General features: G+C 41.1%; 1 protein-coding gene across 1 annotated transcript; it reads left to right on the top strand.

The window, feature by feature from the left end:
• Positions 1–23161, top strand: WDFY1 (WD repeat and FYVE domain containing 1). Its single transcript, XM_053952032.1, has 12 exons — positions 1–178; positions 6140–6207; positions 6945–7018; positions 8203–8257; positions 9597–9747; positions 12356–12468; positions 14759–14885; positions 16438–16543; positions 17864–17965; positions 18625–18755; positions 19496–19604; positions 20307–23161. The coding sequence occupies exons 1-12, from the start codon at positions 42–44 to the stop codon at positions 20364–20366; spliced, it is 1233 nt and encodes a 410-aa protein (XP_053808007.1). The 5' UTR covers positions 1–41; the 3' UTR covers positions 20367–23161.
• Positions 23162–23352: the final 191 nt, after the last annotated feature.

Raw genomic sequence — 23352 nt, forward strand, 5'->3', positions numbered from 1 at the left:
CGGCCCGGCGGGCGGCGCCGCTACACGCAGCGTTACGGGCCATGGCTGCCGAGATCCACTCGCGGCCGCAGAGCCGCCGGCCCGTCCTGCTCAGCAAGGTCGAGGGGCACCAGGACGCCGTGAGCGCCGCGCTCCTCATCCCCAAGGAGGACGGCGTCATCACGGCCGGCGAGGACAGGTGACCCGGGGCCCGCTCCCCGCCGGGCAGGGCCGGGCCGCGGGGCTGGGGTGGGAGCCGGCGCTGCTGAGGGAAATCCGTGTGTGCGCTGTGCCTTTGCCGGGAGGCGCGCAGGGACTCCGTGCCTGCAGCCGTAAGGAAATCCGCGGAGCCGCGGTCCCGGGGAGGAGGATGCCATCAGCTGTGAGGGAGGATTGGCTCGGCCCGCCCGGTGCGGGACGCGGGGCTGACACTTTGGCAGCGGCGGGGAGAAGGGGCTGTGCTCCGTGCGCGCTGTCCTGCGCCTGCGGAGCCGCGGGAAAGCACAGCTCGTCCTGTGGGAATGGGTCCTGCAGAGCAGAACAGGAGTCAGGGAGTGTGTTTCCCTCGGCCTTCCGCTCTGCTGGCTGAAACACTTGCAGTGTGTCACTGCTTCCCCTGCCTGTCGGGAGAGTTGGAGCTTCCCGAGCTGCCCCGGTGGAGTGAGCCCATTCCGGTGGCTCGGTGTGCAGGTCCCAAACCTGCTTCCCTCCGGCTGAAGCCGCTCAGGGAGTGAGTTGGCAGACCTGAGGGGAGAGGGGGTGATCAGCTGCTGTGCACTGGCTCCTCTGCTTTGAGGGGAAGGTCTCTTCAGAGTCTAACCCTGCTTCTCGGCGCTGGCTCCTCTGCCGCGGAAGCTGGTAATGTCGCTAAACAGTTACTCAGATGAAAGGAAAGTGGAAATGAGGAAGCAGGTAGTACAGAGGGTTGTGGCCAGGAAAGTGGTGAGGGATCTGCAGTGTGTATAGCGAGAGATGGAATTTCACCTATGCCATGTGGAAAGTGACGCTTAAATGTGAAGAGGGATGAGAGGTGCTTCTTAAGAAACTGTGGCTCCATTTGAAGCAACGGTGTACTTTTAAAAGTACAAAAGTGCATTCTTTGAGGTGTAGCTTGGTGCGGGGATAATTTTACTGTAATATTATAAAACTTTTAAAACTAAACTTGCAGTAATATTTGCATGAATTTTTGTTTGAAAAGCTTGACCTTGTGAGAAATAGGAGGGTATGAGTGCTGAAAATCAGCAGACCAACGGTGTTATCTGAACTGGGTTTTCTGGCATTTATTTTTAGGTCAAAAATTGCAAACAGATGAGCTGTCTAGTTGGTTGTGTCATCCATAGGAAATATGGAGATGGCTTTGTGCAGTACGTGTTGGATAACAGCTTTATGATGGGAATGGGCAGCTTCCTTTCATTCCAGTCACTTACGTGTGATTGTTTGTGTTCAGTTTGCTTTGATGTACCTCCTGAAGGAGAGAAGAGGAAATAATGATTTTTAAGACTCTATAGCAGGGTTCAGCCTTCACAGAGTTTCATGGTACAGGCTTGCAGAGGCTTGCCTGTGGGCAGACAGTGCCAGCGTTTAAACTCAAGGTCTCATGCTGAAGGTTAAGCAGTTTGCATGCTTAGGCTGCTGATAAGAGCCAAGGATGGAGCTGCATCTTTATCTGGGCAAGTTTTGATGTCAGATGCAGACCTGTACAAGGAGGGAGAGGCCACCACCCACCTTTGGTGTGTGTCAGTTCCAAGGGAGTTTGTGGACTTGTGGCTGGATTTGTGTCACCCACCTTATTGTGAGAATCTCTGAACTTTCAGAAAGCTGTATTGCCTCTAATCTGGGATACCTCCTACAGTACATCAAAGCTTTTACCTACAGTTCAACATGTTGTCAAACAGTGCTCCCCTGTTTGCTTGCTACAAGCGGGGTGTAGGTGTTAATACTGCATAACTGCTTATGCTCCTGGCAGCAAAGTGCAGAGTACAAGGAGCAAAAGAGCTGCTGTGTGTACTAAGAGCAGGGCTAAAGTATTTTTTTATTGTGTCTTAATGCAGCTAAGGCTGTCAAGTATTTCATAATAACCAGTCAGAGGAATGTGTTTACAAGTTGGGTGGTGAGGAAAACATTGGTACACAAACATTCTCTGGGAATGTTGTAGATTATTCTCTCATTAGAGCTACTCATTGTAGTTCTTCCTATTTTAAATTATATTTCCTAGAATGAAAAGCAATGGTTTTATTTTTTTCAGAGGATACAAAAAATTTTGTAGTAGATCTGTAAATGGCAACAAAGTTCTACGATTTTTTTTTAAGAGGGGAAAAAAGAAACAAGAATACCTGCAGGAGACAAAGAGTTAATTTTCCCAATCGGATTTTTCAGCAGGACACTTGCCATCTGTGAAGCTTTCTCAGAACTTATCTAGAAAGGATGATTAACTCTCTGTCCCTGTTGGCATCTTGTCTGACCCTGGCTGCGAGACAATGTTGGGAATTGTTGCAGTGTGTCCCTCAGCAGACAAATAGCTAAGGCAAGAGGAGTGTTTCCCAGCTGCAGCTGGGAATGCTGAGGGATGATAAGCTATGTACAAGACCCTAAATGCAAGATGAACGTAATGTATTTACTACAGCCTAACAGGAGCTCTGGAGTTACTGGCACATTTCAATGCTGCTGCTTAAAGTACAGTATTAGCTTTTGTTGTTTATTTTTCTTATGAAGCTTAAATATTGGTCAAAACATGGTTTAGTTTTAGCAGAAATTTGATAAAAACTATCAGCTGGGTCTTTGAGCTTCCATTGCACTGTGATTAAACCAGATTCCTATTGCTGTTTTGGGAACAAGGTTGGTAACAGTATAAATATTTTTGATTTAAACTACCAGAAAGAGGCAGTATTCTGTTCTTGCTAGGAGAACAACTGCCAGTGGTTGATTTTGGGTAGGAAAGCAGTTGTTGGTGGCTTGAAGGAGTTAGGAAGATGCAGTGCTGGGAGCAGGGCTGGTGTAGCTGTGTAGTAACCTGCAGCAGTGCTGGTATTGTAACAGGTTTGGATTTGACTGTTGGTCTTTCATCATTCTCCCTCCCTGGCACCTGTGCTGTTGGCTTTCAGAGGGCAGCTGGTGTAGCAGGAGCACAAACACTGTTGGAATACAGCATTTTCTGCTCTCAAACCCCAAGTTTTTTCTCCAACAATGTTGGGTGTTTACTCACTCTGTATATTAAACAGCAATTGAGAACAATAAAAACTCTTAGAAATTGGTAAGGCCACAGTCAGTGTTGCTTGAAGATGGCTTTTGAGTGTCTTTCTTTATATTTCATTAAAAAATCCTATGCCAAAACCCCTTTGAATTGTGCTTCTATAAATGTGCATGCTGCTCAGCTGAAAGCAGCTTCTGGTTCAGTACTGAGTGTTAGGGAAGTTTGGAGGTTATTTCTAATCTTTTTTAAAAAATGTTTTGCCTCCTCCTGCCACTCTCAGAGACCTGAGTCTAGAATTTAAAAAGTCATATATCTACCTCTGGGTGCTTCTTAATGAGTTGCAGCATTTTTGTGTCTTCACTGAGACTGCTGTCAAACAACCCGGTGGAATGCTTAAGGAGGAGTAGTAGCTGGTTCTTCTTAGGTACTGAGCACAGGATTCTTCATTAAAGACCAAGTTTTGAGGAAAGTGCTAAAGGCAGTTGTCATAATAAAGCAATTTAGTGGTTGAAGGAGATTGTGGGAGCAGCATTACTGGAGGACTTCTCTAGTCCTTTAAGAATTAGTATTTTACGAATTTGTCCCAACATAAGGAGGTGCATCACAAAAACAGGTCTGTTGGAGGGAGAATCAGGGAGAAATGGCATTTTGGCAGAGGTCACTTGCTGACTACTGTGAAATGATCTCTTCAAATTTTGCTCAGTCAGAGCTTTATATAATTAGATATAAAGCTATCTGACAGCTTATCTTTGCAAGCATGAGGCGAGCAGAGTCTAAATCTTACTTAAACCAAAATAAGAAGCTTTCAGAAGTTAATTTTGCTAACTCTTGCAGCTATTTGCTTAGCCTCTCAACTTCACTGAGGGACTGTACTGTTGATGATCAACACAGAAGTTATACTCCTATTAAATAATTTCTTAGAAAAAACTAATCTTGGCTTCCTTTATTCTAGTTCAGTACAATTAACCACCATACTGAGAGGAAGCTAAGTCTGCTTTTGAAAAATCAGCAATGCATGATTTTGATCACCATGATAACTTACCATGTAATTTTTAAAAGTAAAAGATAATTACATGACTTTGCCTAGAAATGAAGAGTTGAATTAGTAAGAGTGGAAGCCACCATCTGAGATGTTCAGAACAGTTTGAGTATGATGGAGCTTCTTTAAAAACCAAGTTTAAAAGCTGATAAAGGTGCATAGGTGTTAACCTGTGCTATTAGGTTACTATTACTAGTAATTCGTTAGAATTACTCGAAAACATTGTTTTTCCCATATTCTGTGTTACCAAGAAATAGCAACTGCTCTTCTGAAGTGGTGACTCGCTGACATAAGGTAGGCTGTTGATTATTGTAAAGAGGAAGTGATAGCTTTTGAGAGACAGTCTTAATGCAAAATATTTAGTGTCTAATAATTACTAGACTAATCTACATATGCCCCTAAACTGGTAAAAAAGTAACTTGATTTAAAACCTGAAAATCATTGTTTTGGGGCAGTGTATGCTCACCTCTATTGCTTTCAAGTTTTCAAAAAGTAGTATATTAGGAGTGGGCATTGTCTGCTTTATTTTTGAGTGGTCTTTTAAAGAAAAGTCTTGAAATGGGTTGGAAGATTAGAATGCTGCTGTTGTATCTTGAGCAGTAAAACTTCTGAAACTTTCCGGTTGTGGTGCAAGACACTGGTCTCCTTCTGTGCTCTTTTTGTTAAACTTTTTAGTGTTGATCCCACATGGTGTCTAACTAATCAGTCCCCTAGTATTTTTCTAAAGAATTCTGAATACTAGAACTTCCATTAGCTAACAGTAAATAGAACAGCGCATCTCAGTGAAACCTCTTGACAGTGTTTCCAGATACACATATTTACAGATCATTTAGGAATGAGGAAGTTAGATTTAAAAAGTAACAAAAAGGTTAACAATGGTTTGGAGATTACATTTCAAGAGGACTTAACCTTAACACTGTCTACATGTGTGCTCTTAACTTCTTGATGTAGAGTCCATTCAATGTGTCTGTTGTGGGAATGTTTTTAACCGACAGTAGCTTTGCACTTCCTTGCTGATACTCTTACACCCTCCTCCCAGGATTTGACAGTCATCAGAGTAGTATAATGCTAAATGTTCACAAGACCACTTATCCTTTCCTTCCAAGAGATGAGTCTGGAAGGTTGCAATTTTATAAAGAATCTTAGCATGCTGTCCAAGCCAACTTGTCAGCTTTTCAGTTAACATTTGACTGGCTCATCAATCCTGATCATATTTAGGGCAGAGAAGCAGTACAAACCAACAGCAACTAATGTTGTCCTTTGCATTCCTACATGAAGGATTAGTAGCATGGCTTAGAGGAAATAATACTGAGTTAGATATGCTGTCCTCTATAGATTCTTCATATTTGGGGATGGAGATGTCAGTAATGTGCTGGTCTAGAAGATGAGGTGCTTCTGTTATTAATATTCAGTATCTGGCTTGCTGAAGGGTGAATTACACAGAGATGCTGTAAAAATTTAAAAGTTTGGAGTTCCATTAAAAATAATTTGCAATTTTTTTAATGTATCAGACACTTAATCTGCTGTAAACAAACTGTGATTTGCTCTTCCAAAGATAGAAAGTTTCTGCAGTTTGATTCTGATTTGTATCAACCAGAGCCAAGAAGGAAGTAAAGGGATGCAATTTGTAATAATTTCTGAGGTGAGCTGAAATAGTATTTCCATTTCATACTTACTGAAACTCCATGTATAAATAGCTTTGAAGAAAACTTTTCCAAATTCAAGGGTGCCTATTCTTCAAGGGTGCCAGTATTCTTGTCATGTTAGAGCAATATTTGAGTGCTGTCATTTCAGTTATGTTGTTCCTCTATTATATTTGAGTAGCACAAAAGCTAAGGGCAGTGGAGCTGATCCATAAATAATGAAGTGGTTCAGATGTAGGGGATGATGCACTTACAGCTGGCTTCTCCCTGCTCTTCCCCATGACACAGGACAATCCGAGTATGGCTGAAGAGAGACAGTGGGCAGTACTGGCCCAGCATCTATCACACCATGGCATGTAAGTACAATATGGATGTGCTAAGTGGTGGCCAGGCATAGTATAGGTTTTGTACCTGTGCTGTGTGTAGGAATACCTCCTTCTTATTTCCCCAAGGGCTGGATTCCCTCAGTGATCTTGATTTTGGGAGCTTTGCAGCAAATCTAGCTCAGACTTTGATTTAAAACTAGCTACATGACGGATGAGATCTGTGACAGTGTTCTGTCAGAATCACATCCTTCACCAGGTAAATGATTGTGGATCTGCTGCTGGAGGTGCCTCAAATGATGTCAGATAACTTGTCTGCCAATTAAGAGAGCTTTCCTAACCACTAGCTGAAAGTGGTTAGAAAGTTGAGACATAAGAATACTCTCAGCTTTCCAAGGTATGCATTTTTTTCTCTTTCAGGGCTGCATTTGAAATAATTTTAGTGAGCTCAAGTTCTTAAGTGTCATCAGCTGTTGCTGTTAAGTCAGCTTTCAGCCTATGTAAAATTCCTCTGAGTTGTACCTTGGCAGGAAATCATGTTTGCATATAGTTCCTGTTGGTATATCTGAGTTACAGTAGTCATGTTCCTGTCCTCAGCTTCACACGTGGGAATTGAACTGTCATTCCAAGGGATGTTAGCTAGGCAGACTAGTTTCTTTCAAACTACTTAAACAGCTTTTGTCCTGAGTGAAAGAATTGACTTTTATTAAAGTAATGTGTATCCTAATACCTCTATTTAAATACTGTAATGTACTTGCTTTTTTTGACAGCCCCATGTTCTGCCATGGCTTATCATCATGACAGCAGACGGATATTTGTTGGCCAGGATAATGGAGCTATCATGGTAAGTTGTTGTGACTTTTCTGCTGAATGTAGGTTAGAATTGCTCAGATTGCCCATGTGTTGCTGGCAGCTGATAGTCTGTTTTCTTTCCATTCATTTTGGAATGCAGCTACTGCTAAATGGCTGAGCTTCTTGGCAGTTCAGCTGAGACATATGTGGGAGGACTGCAAAGCAAAGGTTCTTCTGGTTAGATGTGAGCCAGGTAGCCTCAAGAAGCCCTTGAGCCATTAGTGCAGCAGTGGACCCAAACAATTACTCTTGGCCAAGGAGTTGTTTCGAGGGCAGTACAGTAAGCTGGGCAGAGTGCCATGGTGGTGCTCTGACAGGGGTTGTGAACTGCATTTGGTTTGCCCCTGGCCAGGAGTATGGATCTGTCTGTATCCTGCCATACATACATCTCTGGATTTGCTTGCTGCAGATCTTTTTATAATGTAGAAATTTCATCACTAGCTCTAAAATTATAAGAGGCTGGGTTCATCTCTTTTCTTGCTGAGAATTCTTTCTTCTTTCTTTGTATACTCTTGCAGTAATTGCTGTCCCTATCTTGGAGAGCATACACGTGGCAGAACAGAAACTGGGTTTTATTCTTCCCCCCGTGGTAAAGGAGGGGAATCTTGTGACTCTCAGATGCTTTAATGGTTTCCTTTCTCTATGAGAATAAGGTCAAAATCATAGCTGCCCCATAAGGAGCCAGGGTACCACATGAGTGTCATAAAGAGTGATTCCACAGATAACTGCTGTGAATAGCCTACAAAGAACTGCATAGAATTTTAGTGATAACTACTGGAAATTTCAAGTTGAGACTTCTAAAATTTCATTAAGTCTAATGGATCAAATAGAGAACCCTGTCACTTAAACCTGTCTATTGTGAAGTCACGAACATGCAGATCCTAAGTACTACAAGATAGAGTTTTGTTTGCTCCTGTTTGTTTGCTGGGGACAAATGAGATCTCTTCCTATAATCTCCCTTCAGTAAACTCAATTCTGAAAGGATGTTCCCTGTTGAAAATTCAGTTCACTTAAAAGCCTAATTTACAGTTGGTATTTCAGTGTGCTTTGTTCCAGCCTCAGAAGCTGCCTGTTTTTTGTGGGCTATACTGCTGCTATGCAAATTTCTCGTCTGAGGTTGCTGCTCCTTTTTTGGTATCAATGTTGTATCTTCTAACAATTTCACTTTGCTTTTAGGAGTTTCATATTTCTGAGGACTTTAATAAGATGAACTTTGTGAAGACCTATCCAGGTAAACAGTTAACCACTATCTACACTAATATTTGTGTAAAGGGAAGGTATCTACAATGCTTGGGAAACTGGACACAGTCACACATGAATCAAATCTAGATATGCTTTAACTCTGACTGACCTTACAGATGTCACTTAGTTGGGGGATAACTGCCATAAGAAAAATGTTCTGTCAGACAAGTGAGTCTAAGTTATAGTCATTATCATTAAGTTCACTACATCATTAGCCTGCAATGTAACAACCCAGAACTAGTGAGCTTGGATTTTGCTCTTCAGCTGGAGTAGTTGTACTACATGAATGTTGGTGTAAGAGCTTTCTAAAGGTGATTTTGGTATTTGCAGTTTCTCTCCTTACATCTTGTAATCAATGGGCTTGGTTACTCCTAGCTCAAGGTAAGAGTCCATACCTCCTCTGTCATCCTAGGAGAGCAACAGGGAGGAAAAAGAGCTAATTTTTCCAATATGTGGGAAACAGGGTTTGTGGGATTGTTCTAATATTTATAGAGATACTAATTTCAACATTTGTCTGTACACATCCTTTAGAGAAATACAAAACTCAGTTGTTGGCTAAAATTGGAATATGAAAGGCCTGAAGCTCTTAAAGACTGCAGATTATGTAGCAAAACAAAGTACAGTTTGTCTTGTGACTCCCTGACACCGATAGAAGCAATGTTCTTGCTTGGGAGAAAAAGACCTTGTTCTTAAAGCAACAAAATCTCCCTTTATCCTAAGGGAGATGATTTGACAATTCAGTCAAGGGAAGTACTTGCAGCCTGGAGGACAGGGGAGGCTTCTTTCTAAAGCATGTGTAACTTCTTGCTTAGTGGCAGCATTCTCAACAAAGCTGGGTGGGGTTTGGTTGCTGTCACAGGAAGCAGTTTGAATGCCATAGACTAGATATCCTTTCAGGTGCTTGGAATTATGAATGTGAGCATAGCTCTCTGGGGTTACAAAAACATGCATTTAGTAAAGCAATTCAAGTTTTTAATGTGTTGCATTACTCTCAGAAGTCCTGAGCTAACTAGAGGAAGCTGAGGATTTGCCTGTTCCTTAACCTTGGGTATCTGGGCTGAACTTAGCTTCTCTCTCTCTGGGGGAAAGGCTTACATCAGCTGAGTGATGGGTTTGGTTCACTTGAGCTATTCAGAAGGCAAATCCCAAACAGAACTATGGGAACCTTTTCATTCAGCCGAGATGCAAGTATTATATAATGGTGAGAGATATCCCTGGGGCATTGCCTAGATATCATCTTCAACCTCTCTCTGTCTGAATTAGAATGGAAGTATGGAATGCACTTTGATTTTGGGGGGAAAATAGCCAGAATCTTTTTCTTCTCACAGCTCACCAGAATCGAGTGTCTGCTATTACTTTCTGCCTGGCATCAGAGTGGCTTATCAGCACAGGTCATGACAAGTGTATCAGCTGGATGTGCACCAGGAGTGGGAGCATGCTGGGGAGGCATTACTTCACCTCTTGGGCCTCATGTCTACAGTATCCTTTAAAAAATGATTGCTACCCTGAAAATGGAAGAGAACTTTGTTCCTTCACCTCAATTTGTTCCCAACTTCTCATGTATAAAAACTAGAGTGACATCTCTTGCAAGTCTGCTAACTCTTATTCTCATTAGAAGTTTAATACCTTTATTTCTGTTAGTGGTTATTAGATAGCAGAAGAGACCTTGAGCTGCAGAAATCCCAGTCCGTACTAGTTCCTAATTTTGAGGTGTCTGTAGCATCTTGTTGCAGTGACAGTATCTATAGCCTGGCCCGTAGACTTCCTTGGCAAGTCACTTTGTTCAACAGATGCCAGTGTGCCTTTGAGTCCTTCTAGAGCTTAAAACATCATGAAACCCGTTTGGACTGTTTTAATTTTTCTGTCTTTGCTCAAGTTAATCTTTTCTATCTTTAAGCTACCAGGTATATTGAAACTTTATTCGCCAGTAGTAATTTCTCTGTACAATTTGCTTTCTGCAAACTATGTTTAACTGCAGGATTTGCAGCTTAGACACTCTGTCTATTCAGCTGTAAGTATTTCAAGGCATTCTTTACCCTGTGTAAAAGACTTAGAAACCCAGTAGCTTGAAAGGTAGTTCACATATCAAAGCTTTTGAAAGCAAACTAAACTATTTTTAACACTTGTTAATGGTGGCAGTTTAGATGTGGCCAGAAAGTAATTAAAGGTATTAGTTGCTGTATGAGGTTTGATGACAATAATGTTTTAGAAGTAGCAAGATTGAAAAACTGAAACAGGTCAACATCATCTCTGAAAACATGAAGCCCTCTCTAGGGTGGCTGTACACCTGTGTCCTGGTGAGAAGCTGGGAAGAAAACTCAGTTGCCAGCTGCATGTCTGTCCTTCTGAGGCCTCCCATCTGTGCAGACCCTGCCTTCCTGGCTGAAGAACTGTCAGGTTTGTACTGTTGTACTGCTTCTTATAGAGTCCAGGGGAGCTGTGTCCCACAAAACATTCCATGTGCGGCTCATCTCAGCCGAATGCAGCGCAGAATAGGTTAAAGCTGGTGTGTGTGTTGGAGACCAGCTCACAGCAGTCTGGTGAACAGTCTGGGCCTCACTGAATTCAGTGGCTTCTATAGCTAATGCTATTGCAAATAATGGCACAGTTTATTATTAAAATGGAGAAAAGAGCATGACCTTTTGTATCAATATAAAAATAAATACCCATTGAATAACTTGACATTTGAAAATCCATTTTAATTTATCTGCCTTTGGATTTGTGTTTGGAAGAACCAGCTTGCTGATGTGTATACTAGGTGCTTGGTCTCCCTGTCAGGAGGTTCCTTAGAACATTGTTTGTTAATGATCCTATGTATAAGCTTCTGAAAAACACAGCAGAGTGCCTATTCTTCACTGGATTAGTGGGGATAAGGCAAGCCTGAACTTCAAGATGAAGAAAGGATCACATGTTCAGGGAGTTAGAGGATTTGTTGAAAGCAAATTGTTTATCTCATGATCCTGAAGGCTTAAGAGATTTTGGAATGTCATCAGATGGCATAGCCTGTGCATTTTCACTTAGGCTGGTGGGCTTTTTGGTAGACTGCCTTAAAGTTAGCCTCTGTTGGATACCAGAGGCTACTTTTCTAGCTGCTGCTTGTGTTTTTGTGTGGTTCAAGGAGGAGACCTAAGTTTATACACAGCTCTTGGGTTATGTGGTGTTAGCTGCACGGGACTTTCATAGCTCTTGCTTATATTCTGAATAACAAAAGTCTTCTAAAAGCAGTAAATTATGTAGTTTCATTGGCTTGCCATGCTTTGGTTTCTGAAGTTCATAGTTGCATTGTGGCAAAAAGTGAGTATCAGAACTGTTATGAGGTGTAATGCCCAATGTGTCACCTTGTTAATGGATCCCATGTTAGGATGTGGTGTGGCTTTTATCTCAGTGTTATCTGACAGAATCCTTTCTGAAATTAGGTTAATTTTCAATACCACGCTCAAGGACCTGCATTGGTAAACTGGGAAGTCCAGAGAACAGGACAAGAAATTAGACAGTCTCACCTTGGCAGTAGGCAGAACATTGGGAGTGTCCTTCCACTGCAAGGTGAACTTGTTGTGGAGGGTCAGCATCCTTGTATCTTGGTCTCTTGGTATCTTCCTCTCCTGGGGATATCAACATGCTAGAAAACAAAGGGTCTATTGGAGAAGATACTAGGTAAGACTGAATGCAGCCCAGTGTCCAGTGAGGTGTTCCTAATGGTTGCAGAGAACAACAAGTAGCCTTACGAGTTTTGGCATCCTGTAGACAAGCATGAGTATGTTCTGTAAATAGCTGCTAGAAATGGCCTGAAGCTACTTGGCTTGCCTCAAACTAGGGCATGGATTATCTCATGGCTTTCTCCAGTGGCTTTCTAAAACTCTTTTCTTGTATTTTCTATACAGTTTTACTTGCATGTGTAGGGAAGTGTGATGAGAAGGAAGGAATCAAAAAGGTTTATTACAGTCTCCAACCACTTTAAAAGTAATTATGTAAATATTTATCTGGCATATTAAAATGTTCTTTTCCTTTTTTTTTCCCACTCTATAGCTGTTTCAGTCATGTAAAATACTCATTGAACAAATGAAGCTTCTCCTTGACTGGTGTTCAGATATGATCATGAAACTCAGCATGCATTTGTTGGTGATTATTCTGGACAGATCACTCTTCTGAAGCTGGAGCAGAATACTTGTTCAGTTATCACAACCCTTAAAGGGCATGAAGGTAAAGTAACTCTTTGTCTTAAAGCCACTTGTCCCAGATATGGTACCTCTTTGTAAGTTGGAGTGGGTTGTTCAATCGCATATCTGCCTCTTAAGGGTAGATACTGGATGAAAAACCAGTCCAGGGTAGTGGTTATCATAAGGTGTTGAAAGCTGTACTTGACTTCCTGTTAAAGAACAAACACATTCTTGCTGAAGGGAAATCTTAGCCTTATAAATACTTACAGGTATTTTTATTACAGATGAAAAATAAAAGTAAACATATGCATTCAGTTAAACACAAGTTATCCACTAGATGGCCACCTCTAAAAGCTTTAGTCTCAACATTGGAGAAACTGCCTAGTCTAAGGCAAATGTCTCTACAGTACAACTGAAGTCCTTATATCAAATGAAGAATCAGGTGGTCCATAACGTGATACAGAGCCACTGTCTGCTGCAATGAGTAAGACAAGAATGCAAATCACAGAATCCTGTGTAATTTAATAATATGCTGAGTAAAATAAACAAGACAGTGCCTTTTCCCATGTGGTACTTGCAACTTTCAAGTCAGCTGACAGTTTGCATGTGGGTAGGGATGAACTGGAAAAGGCTGCCTTGTTTAACAGCTGGAAGTATAGAGCAGGCTTTGTTAAAGCTGGGTAGATTCCTAATCTACAGATGACTGTATAATACAGCTGTTTTTGAATGTAGAGGCAGGTTGAGATTTTCAAGTGATAAATGTCTCTTCTGCTTTCAAGGAGAATTTCAGATTGTTTCAGATTGTTTCAGTTTAGAACAAAATAATTCTCTTGGTCTTAGAGACTTCTTTGCCTCTCTATGCTTTTGGTTTGTGTTCAAATGCAACTTCTTGGTAGATGTTTCAGTTAGTCTGAAAGCAGTACGTCTGTGTGGCACTTTCTAGTAGTTCTGTCTTGAGTTGTGAGGGCTTCCAAGCACCAGCTGCAGCAGTGCTGTCCACACAGCAGTCATCTTTGCCTCCTGTATTTCTATATGGGGACTGTGATCCTTAAAACAAGAATAGAGCTAGCATAAAATATTATTTCAGGGGCAGAAACAGATTTTTCTTCAACTGGTATAGTATTAGTTATTTCAACTTTTTTTTTAAAAGCAAATCAGATGTGTAACATTTTTTTCTCCACCATATTTGTGTAATATTGTCAAATTGTAGTAAGTCTAAACTTAAATGGCATCTAATTCTTCTTTGAGTGCAGTTGTGTTTGACAGACTTTAAAAGTCTGATTTAATCTTGTTTGCTTTCTAGCTCTTGCTAAGTGTGACTTCATAAACAAGCAGCTGCTTTGCAGTTTAAACGGTTTCAGAGTTTGTTCTCAGCTTCCAGAATTCACCATGTATAACAGCCTGCTCTGTGTAATGCTGAGATAATACTCAAAGTTAGTACCTTTTTGGTGCACATGCTATTTCCAAATGGGTCAGTCTGAAAACAGCATAGCCCTAAAGGAGGCAAAAAAAAAAAAAAAAAATCTTTCTTCAGAGCATTGGAAAGAACTGATTTGGGCTCAAATTACCATTTGTCATCTTGGTTTCGGACTAACAAGTCTTTTGATGGCAACTGAGCAATGGAAGGATTCTTTAAAGGGAAGGCTCTCTGCAAGGGAATAAAATGTCCCAACTCCACAACTGTAGGTGGCATGAGTAACAAAATTACTGCTTTAGTCTCCTGGCCACTTTACCGTATGCGTTTAGTGTAAGGCTGCTACTGTCAGATGACTAATTTCTTTCTATCCCTAATTCACAGTTGCACTTCTGAAATCTGGTTTTGTAATTTAGTGAGTAGTGGCAGATTTGCTAAGAGGAGTGAAATTCTCACTTTGTTTATTAGTCCAGCTATTTTAAGGTTGTAAAAGGTTATGTGAGGGAGTTGCTTTAGCTGAGAACACTGCGAGCTGTGCTGCAACCACTGACCAAGTACCTCACTGTGTGGTAGATACTGGTTTCTGCTTGGCAAGTGTTAGTACTTCTCTCTTCAAAAGCTCACATAGCAGCCTGGCGACTCTTAAAAAATCACCTACCGAAATACAAGGGGCAGAACTCAGACTTTCTGGCTTATGCTGTATCTGTCTTAGGGACATCTCTTGTCCAGTACTTCTTGCCCCTCTGTCAGGACTGCACTTTGCTTCCTTTGGATGCTTCCTTTGCCTTAAGGCTTTCAATATGTTACTGGAGTAACATACTTATTGGAGTAAAGCAGTACCTCAGGTTTCACTTTAGGAGGGCATCACTGTGTTGGGGAGCCAGTCCCTTACATCTAACTGCAGAATGTTCTTTCCTAGGGAGTATTACTTCCCTGTGGTGGGACCCTGTGCAACGGCTGCTCTTCTCAGGTGCCTCTGACCACAGCATTATCATGTGGGATATTGGTGGAAGGAAGGGGCGAACGCTGCTGCTCCAGGGACATCAGTATGTAATGGAGTCTTATTTTTCATACACGTCCTGTAATGAACACACAGTCCCAGTGTGGCAAGATATTTGAATCATTGTGGATAATGGAGAAAATTACTCTTTGTAGAACCCTGAGTACTTTGAAGGGGAAGAAGGATAATCAGTACTAGGAAAGCCTTACTGATAAAGTTTTTTTTCTTTTTCGTGTTTAATACGTTCTTATTACCATGGTTTAGAAGTAGCACAGAAGTAGTTCATAGAAGGAGGTGTGTAAAAATCCTAAATCTTCTGGTTTGGCCTTCATGTAAAAATTGCATGTGTCTGTATTGTAAATACTGCACTGAGTTACCTGTGAGAGGAGGTCTAGAACCTTTATGTATAAGCATGTTCATTTATACATATAAAATAAGCTTCAGTATGTTCCTGTTCTCTCTGTCTTTCTATCAGTGATAACTGATTGGCTAAATTACAGGGGTAGTCTCTCAACTTCCGAAAGTGTCATGTTTCCCCTCTTCTGACGTTGAGGTAGTTGTCTGTAACAGTCAACTCTTAATTTTTAGAGGCCCAACATTAGCTGCCATTTTTAAATGTAGGGCTCTAATTCAGTCTGACAGGCAGTTCACCACTGAAGATATATTCTACTTAGAAATGCACTGGTAGTAGAGATCTTGTTTCTATTTAAAGGTATTTCTATAGTGTGTTCTCCTCTTGTCTAATTCCATAGATGCCTTTATCCACCTTTGATCAAGACTGATAGCCTCAGCCCTAGAACTCTTGTTAAATCTAGAGGGTTTAGTTTTATGGCTAAAGAATTAATAATACAGCCTTGGTTACAAAAAACTGACTGAAGTCAGTGACTGGAGGACTTTATACTGCTGTTACTGCTACCTCATGTGTCCTGGTACTTGTAACAGTTAGGTTTTCTTCCTACCTATGGGAAAGGAAGTTATTTTGAGAAGCAAACTGACTTTTTAATTCAATTTAGATGTTGCAAAGCGGTTTGATACTACTCAGATTCTTTGTTTAAATTCTTAGGGCAGACTTTTGTTTTGACATTAATTTCTTTACGATTAAATTGTCTTATTGGTGAATGCATACTTTGCTTTTTAGCTACAGCCTGACACTGTGATTTGTTAGAAAAAGTGGAACCTCTGTCTGCTGCTTAGTTTCATCTTAAAACAAATATTTCTCTTTATTTATCCAGTTGTTTCTGTTTTGATAAGTGGCTCTCCTTGCCAACACAGAAGAGTATTTGCACATGCACTCTGAGTCAGTTGACACTCAGTTCACCATCAGGGCTTACTGCCAGCAAATGTTAACCTGGACCTGTACCTCTGGTATTCTGGTCAGGCCTGTAAGAACATTCTCATCAACATCCTGATGCTAGGATAGTGCTCAGGTGACAGCACCTGTTCACTCATCCTCAGAGCTCTACTTAGTGGACTTAGCAAACTGAAAATCAGTTTGGAGCTTCCTCAGTAGCTTTATTTACAAGTATAAATCAGGGTTTGCTGAGAAACCAAGCTTTGTTTAAATACTTGTGAGTAACTGGTGTGTGCTTTGTTCGCAGTGACAAGGTGCAGGCTATCTGCTACATCCAGCTGACACGGCAGCTGGTGTCTTGTTCGGCTGATGGGGGAATTGCTGTGTGGAACATGGATATCAGCCGAGAGGAGGCAAGTTCATATCATAGGTCAAAGATTTTTTTTCCCCTTTTCAGAGACTAATGTGACTTTCCTTAGTCAGTTCTGCAGGCTGCTTTCCTCACATTGCCTGACACTTTAAAGCTGAATGATATTATTGAAACCTGTTCTGTTCTAATGGCTGTCCATGCTCCACTGTAGTAAATGGGTTCCCAGGATAGGAAAAGTGCAGGAGATGCTTGGGACTGCTTAGAGTTTTATCTCAAAGAGACAACAGTTTCACTGAAATGGCTGTGGCCTTTGCTTCTGGATGAATCTAAAGCAGTCAAACTCTTGCGGTAAAGAATCCAAAGGACTTGTGCTTCAGTAGTCTCGAAATAAATTCTCAACTTGTGTCAAAGCAGGTAGAGAAGTGAGAGGCAGATTTTGAGATGCAGTTCAGAAGGCAGAGGTTCAGTCCTCAGGCAACATTTCTTTTAAAGATCTCAGTACACAGCAATTGACCCAGCCATACACTTTCTTTCTGCATCAGTTCATATCCATGGTGGTGCAAGTGAGAATGCTCTTGTTTTCTTACTGTCAGCAGTGTACGTGAATTGAAAAGAAAAAATGTTTTGTTGTTCCAGCTTTCCTCCTGTCAAGTTTCAGGGAGACTCCCTCATGAGATGTATAAAGTTGTATAGAATATCCATGTTCAAATTCAAGTCCATATACTAAAAATATTGTGCTTCTCTTTCTATCTCTTACATGGATGTTCAGTTAAAGTATCTCAGAAAGCTAAAATGTGTAAAAGCTCTATTTTCATTTGGCTTAGTCCATTTATGGCAGGAAAAGTGTGTGGGTGGGAGAAGGAATGCTTAACAAAGATGGGGGCAGGATGGAAAATGCAGATGAATTCCTAATTATTTCAAACTGCAATCCCATGAAAGTAGAAAAGGTAATTACTCACAGAATTTACTTCTGGACACCCACTTCAAGGGGATTGCTGCCTCACAGCTTCTTCAGTTTGGACTACACTGGTCCTTAAAAGCCATCCAGACAACCAGAGCAGCAGTCTTTGAATGCCTGCAGTGGGTTTAGGAACTTAGGTATTTGAATGAGTTTTCTTATTAAGGCAGTAACAGAACATATTCCTGTAGGCTTAAAAAGTGTAGGAGGTGTGTAGGTAACCAATAACTGTATTCTTGGGTTTGGGGTTTCTGTGCTAAACTTCTTTGCAGTTTATTGTTGTAATGTCCAGAACTGAACCAGGGCATCTTTCCAAGTAAGACTTTACTTTGGGTTCTTAAACTTTTTTGACTGTTGTGTGAGGGAAAACAATTCTGATTGCTTACATCTCCTGCTCTTTTGTAGGCTCCTCAATGGCTAGAAAGTGATTCCTGTCAGAAGTGTGAACAACCTTTCTTCTGGAATATAAAGCAAATGTGGGACACAAAGACAATAGGGTTGAGACAGGTGAGAAGGCTGGTTTCAGTGCTTAGCTGTACTTCAGTACTTGAGCAAAATGTAAACAGAAGACCACTAAGGCTGGTAGATCTTTTCATCTTTGGTATTTTTGCTGTTTTGAAGTGAGGTATATTGAGAAGTTACAGCTTCTAAGCACTGCTAAGACATTTCCAAATTCTGTGAAAGTGTTGCATCAAACTTCTGCCACAGATGAAAGCAGGAGTGTTCTGTTGGATTTCTCTGAATGTTCCCATGCTTTAGAACTATGGAAAGCTAATCCTCAAGTGTTGTGTAAAATGGCAAACAGTGCCCCATAGCAGAGAATGTAGATGCTCACTCCAGTGAAATAACAATGGCCCTGTTCTTAGTGCACCAGAATGTTTTTAACTGGATTGCTTGTTCAAGCCTCTTTTTCCCCTTCTCCCAGAAGGAGGTTGCTGGAGAGAGGATATACACAGAGCATGGAAATAAATCCATTAATGATCTAAATGACTGTTCAGGACTCCAGAGATGTTGATCTTTGGTTGAAGGAACAGGGTGTTTCCTAGCAGGTTGCTTTCTAACAGGTTGCAAAACAGAAGCTTTGTTGTTTTTGTTGTGCAATGGACACTTAGTACAGTGGTCAAGTGACATAGTATAGTGACTTATTTTCTTCTTCCTCCATGAAGCATCATTGCAGAAAATGTGGGCAAGCAGTGTGTGGCAAGTGCAGCACCAAACGGTCAAGCTACCCAATCATGGGATTTGAGTTCCAGGTCCGAGTCTGTGATTCCTGTTTTGAGTCGATCAAGGATGAAGAGTGAGTATTAGGGAGTAATAAACTGTAGCAACACTGCTGGTGTGCAGAAACCCTTGGGCTTGCTCCACATCCACACACAGTGCTACAGAACACACTGAGCTGACTCTGCTATTAGGCCTTGGGGACTGAAAGCACTGTGATGGCAGAGATCCCCCCCATCTGCCCCTGCAAGTGCATTTGGATCAGATGTGGAATTACAACTTTTTTTTATTTTTTTTTTCTGGGATCCCAGATCTAGACTTGAGATATATTTGTCTCAACATTTCAGTTTAGTTAAAAGCTATTGATTGCATTTAACATTGCTAAGTGGGTGCCAGGCAATGCATTTCAGCTGCCAGGATGTATATGCATTAATTCATGTACACTTTTTAAAACTTTGGGAATATTCTTCAGAGCTCAACGTTATTTTTGAAAATAATGAAAAAAAGGAAAAATGAACTTGACTTTGTTAACCAGGAGTAGAGGTATTTGCTAATTCAGTGTCCCACTTCTGCTCTAGTATTATTAACAGTCGTGCTGCAGACGGCCAAGAAATGTCACACCTGTACAACTCCACAAGCAGTGCCTTAGCATGACTTGCTAATTTAGTTCTGTCCCCTTCAATATGGCACTGCAGCTCTTGGAATAGATTTATTAGTACTTGAGCAACCTAATTTTTTTTAAGTTTATTTTGCACTGCTATAATGATGCCATGAAGCTTCATCTGATGGCTGGCTTTCATTTCAATTGTTCTTGTGCAGCCGTACTTCCCTGGCAACCTTTCATGAAGGCAAACACAACATTTCACACATGTCCATGGACATCTCCAGAGGGCTAATGGTGACTTGTGGGAGCGACCGGATTGTGAAGGTATTGCTGCATCTCTTTCCTGCATTTCTAAGAGACATTTAATAGAGAGATCATTTTTGTATATTCTTCCTTTCTTTCTGACAACTATTTCTACAAGCTATCCTATTGTGTGAAGAAGGAATTGTGCTAACCTGTTCTTCTGCAGCTGAATGAGGAAATGACTTGTAACTCCACTGTATGGAGTGTGTAGCTGTTGTGTCTCTGAACAAACATAGCAGGCATGGGCAGCAGGAGAATCTACCAGCAGCCTTAAAGACACAGACCTGAGGATATGGGCAGGTTCCTTTGCTCTGAGCTCCATGGCTTGGAGAATGGCCACTGAAAGCCCTTGTTAGGAGACAGTGATATGGAGCTCAGACTGATACAGAATCTTCTTGTGCCTGGGCTCTACATTCACCATGCATGTCAGAACTGAGACTGTGCCATCCTGTTCTTGTTTGCCTCTAAGCATGTTTGTGACAAACTGCATAACACTTCTTAAAACAGACCTACATGGAAGTTCAAGAAGACTCTTGAGCCCTACATTTGGCTTTTGGTTTGTAATGTGGGTGTAACTCTTTATGAGCTCTTCCTCAAGCACAGGTTAAAAAGGAGTTGTTACCTTGTGTCCAGGGATATCTTTATGTTTGCTTCTTTGCCTCTTGCAGAAAGACCTGTGAGTCTGACACTAATGCTGTGTAATTCTCCACAATTCTCTTCCAGATCTGGGACATGACGCCAGTAGTTGGTTGCAGCCTTGCCACTGGATTCTCTTCCCGCTGATCTCCTCCGTGGCAGGTTTATGCACCTTATGTACAGCAATATGCACCGAATGAATGGAACCCTCCTCAAGAATATTACTGCAAACACTGGTTGCTTGATTCTCCTGCTGCTGCTGTTCCAGGATGGACAGTCACCCTTGTAGAGCACAGCTTTTCTGTTGGGCTCCCCGGGAATCTCCGTGGTGCTGAAGTGCGGTTCCGCAGCCTCTCGGACAGGTGTCATTATCTGCAATATGACACCTGGGTGGAAGGACCTGTTGTCTCTCAGTTTACATAATGTAGTGTTAACAATGTGCTATCTCTGCTGATATATCTTGTACAGATACCTTGTAGCTCAAACATTACCAGAGTAAAATGAGTGTAGTAAATTCAATTTGTGCAAATAGTAAAATAACTTATTCTCTTGTCCAAAAAGCAGTTCTGTTGAAATGTTTCTTGAGCAGTAAATTGACTCCAAAAGGTATGTTGGTTATTCCTATGGAAGGGGGAGATAGCTTAAAGTGGAAGGTAGCTTCTTTCAGATGAGATAGTAAGAGAACCTTTGATCACACAAGATCTTTTATTGGCTTTCTTGTAGTGTTTGTCTTCAAGTTCAATTGTTAGTGAAATCACTTTTGTGGAACAGCTGTTCTGTGTAGGTAGCTGGTGAGTCTGCAAACAATCCTGGGCTTTTTATGTAGTGTTTTAGGATAGCTGATAAACTTCTGTAGTTATGAAAATGTGCAGCCCACCTACTCTAAAGACTGGCCACAGGTATGAGCCATGTACTCTGACAACTATAATGTTGTCAGAATGGAAACCTAAACAAACCTGCCTTGTTACAAGGAACGGTTAAGAAAAAATGGCCAGCCAAATTTTAGAGATTTTTTTCTGTGGAAAGGCTGATGTTCTTCAATGTTAGGGAACCTGTCTCCGCTAAAGTACAGCATAAATTCAAATACTGTCTTGATGTTGCTTAAAACAGATAAATACTGAGCAATAATTACTGAGGTACAGAACAGCTGCTTTTTTCCCTGCTCCTAGGAGTGTTAATCCTGATATATCTATATTGATCCTTTCCTGTTTCAAAGCTGAGAAGTATGAAGAAGAGCTGTGAGACTTTTATGACTGTGCAGTTGGCACATAAAGGGAATAACTAGTGAGAGATACTGTCAGTAACTTGGTTTGTCAGTTGAGTGAATCTCCTACATTTGAATACTCTAAATGAGAATTTATTTTGTAACTTTGGAAGCTAAGGTGATGTCACAGAGTTTAAGCTCGGAGCTGTTAAGATTTATCTGAAAACAGATGCAATATGTGTGAGGACAAAAAAGGGTAGGTCAGCTGGCCTGGAGTAGGTGGTGTTACACAATTATCAAAGGTAATACGCTCTTTCTGGCAGAAGAGTTGAGGGTTAGACTGTCTACTTACAGCAACAATCAAGTGGTGCTATGAGTGTTAGTGAATTCAAGCCCTAGGTGTGTAACTTGACACTAATAATCTGCATTGGACCATGCTGTAGGCTGAAATAGTTTAAGATCATTAATACATCATGATTCACTTGCATTTTAAGCCAAAAATCTGATAGTCTCCAAAGGGCATTAGAATCCAGAATATGATAGTTACTGTTACTTTGTCTGCTTTTCCATGGGCCTTCTCTGGAAGTTTTGTGAAGAGTTTATTTGCTGGCCTTATTGGGCCACTGAAGAATAAACAAAATCATCTTTTGTGGGGATTCCAAAACTTGTCTTGCCTTCAATCCAGGATTTAGCACTTGTCACATCAATTTGATTCAACTCTGGCTACATGCTGTATAGCTTAGGGTTTTTGGGAAGGGTTATTTCTAAGATGTTGAGAGAAAATCAGCTTGCACTGGAAGAACAGTTGCAGCTTTATGCTCTGAAGGCCTTCACCCTTCTAAACTAGGAAGGAACAAGCATTCTTGTTCATTCAAGGGGTGAATAAGTCTCTGCATTCACTTTCAGACTTCATCCTGTCTGGTTCTGGAAGAGAACAGATGCCTTCTTCCTCACAGCATGTAAGGCAGAACATGAATTACAGTACTAGAATTGTTTAATATCCCACTGTAATAGGTTAGGAGGATCTAGGGCATGAGTTAAGGTGAGAGATTGATGTAGATGTGCAATGAGTACCATATTTTTCAATCCAGACATTCTGAAACCTATACCCACAATGCTGAGGTGTGACTCCTTTGCAGTTAGCACTCCAGAACTCAGCTTTTTTAGTTCTGATTACTCAATGTGCCCCTGCTCAGCACGCAGCTCCCCCCTCCCTTCCCTGTGAATATCTCCTCTGCTTCTTTACATTATGTTTTTGCCACTAGATAATATATTCTCTACTGCCTAAGGAATCTATTTTCTATAATTGATATACTTAAAGATTGTGTCAGTTCAGATGTAATGACAATTATGGCCACTAAATCATTATTCTTTTAAGTATACTCTTGGTGTTGAATGAGTAATGCTCACAAACCACTAAAGAGAGAGTAGTTTTGTTTATAAACAACTATTTTGAAGGCACTCATTCTCTCATCAAACTGAACATACTTAGCTATGTCAGCTCAAGTGTGCAATTATTGAGAAGCCTTGATTTGAAGCATTACAGATCTCGCTTGTGTAACCTCTTCCATTGGGGCAGGGAAGGGGAGCAAAGGGTACTAATATGTGCTAATTCTTTCCTAGTTGTATTTCTGTACCCTACATAGTTAAGAGAATCTAGATAAATCTGTCCTTTGCTCCTCCTTGTCTGTTTTTTAAACTTTGATTACATGTACAATAAAATATTTCTTGATATTCACTTAGTCTATTTGGATGATCCATCTTTTTTTCCATCCTGTGAAAACACAATCTCCATTTTGTGCTCTGGCTCTTCCTTTATGTGCCCCACGTACAAAATGTAGATTCCTGGGAGAGCTTGTTGTGTGTGTTGTATTGGAACTGAATGAGCTGCACCAGGTCAAAGGCCCACAATAAACCAGTGAGCTGAGA

Source organism: Vidua chalybeata, chromosome 10, assembly GCF_026979565.1.
Source record: "Vidua chalybeata isolate OUT-0048 chromosome 10, bVidCha1 merged haplotype, whole genome shotgun sequence".
Classification (NCBI taxonomy): Eukaryota; Metazoa; Chordata; class Aves; order Passeriformes; family Viduidae; genus Vidua; species Vidua chalybeata.

Bases quoted from the DNA above. Each gene is read 5' to 3' on its own strand.
- WDFY1 (XM_053952032.1), top strand. From the start codon at position 42: ATGGCTGCCGAGATCCACTCGCGGCCGCAGAGCCGCCGGCCCGTCCTG. The intron at 6,208-6,944 runs GTAAGTACAATA...TTTTTTTGACAG, and splicing joins CATCTATCACACCATGGCAT to CCCCATGTTCTGCCATGGCT. The intron at 7,019-8,202 runs GTAAGTTGTTGT...CTTTGCTTTTAG, and splicing joins AGGATAATGGAGCTATCATG to GAGTTTCATATTTCTGAGGA.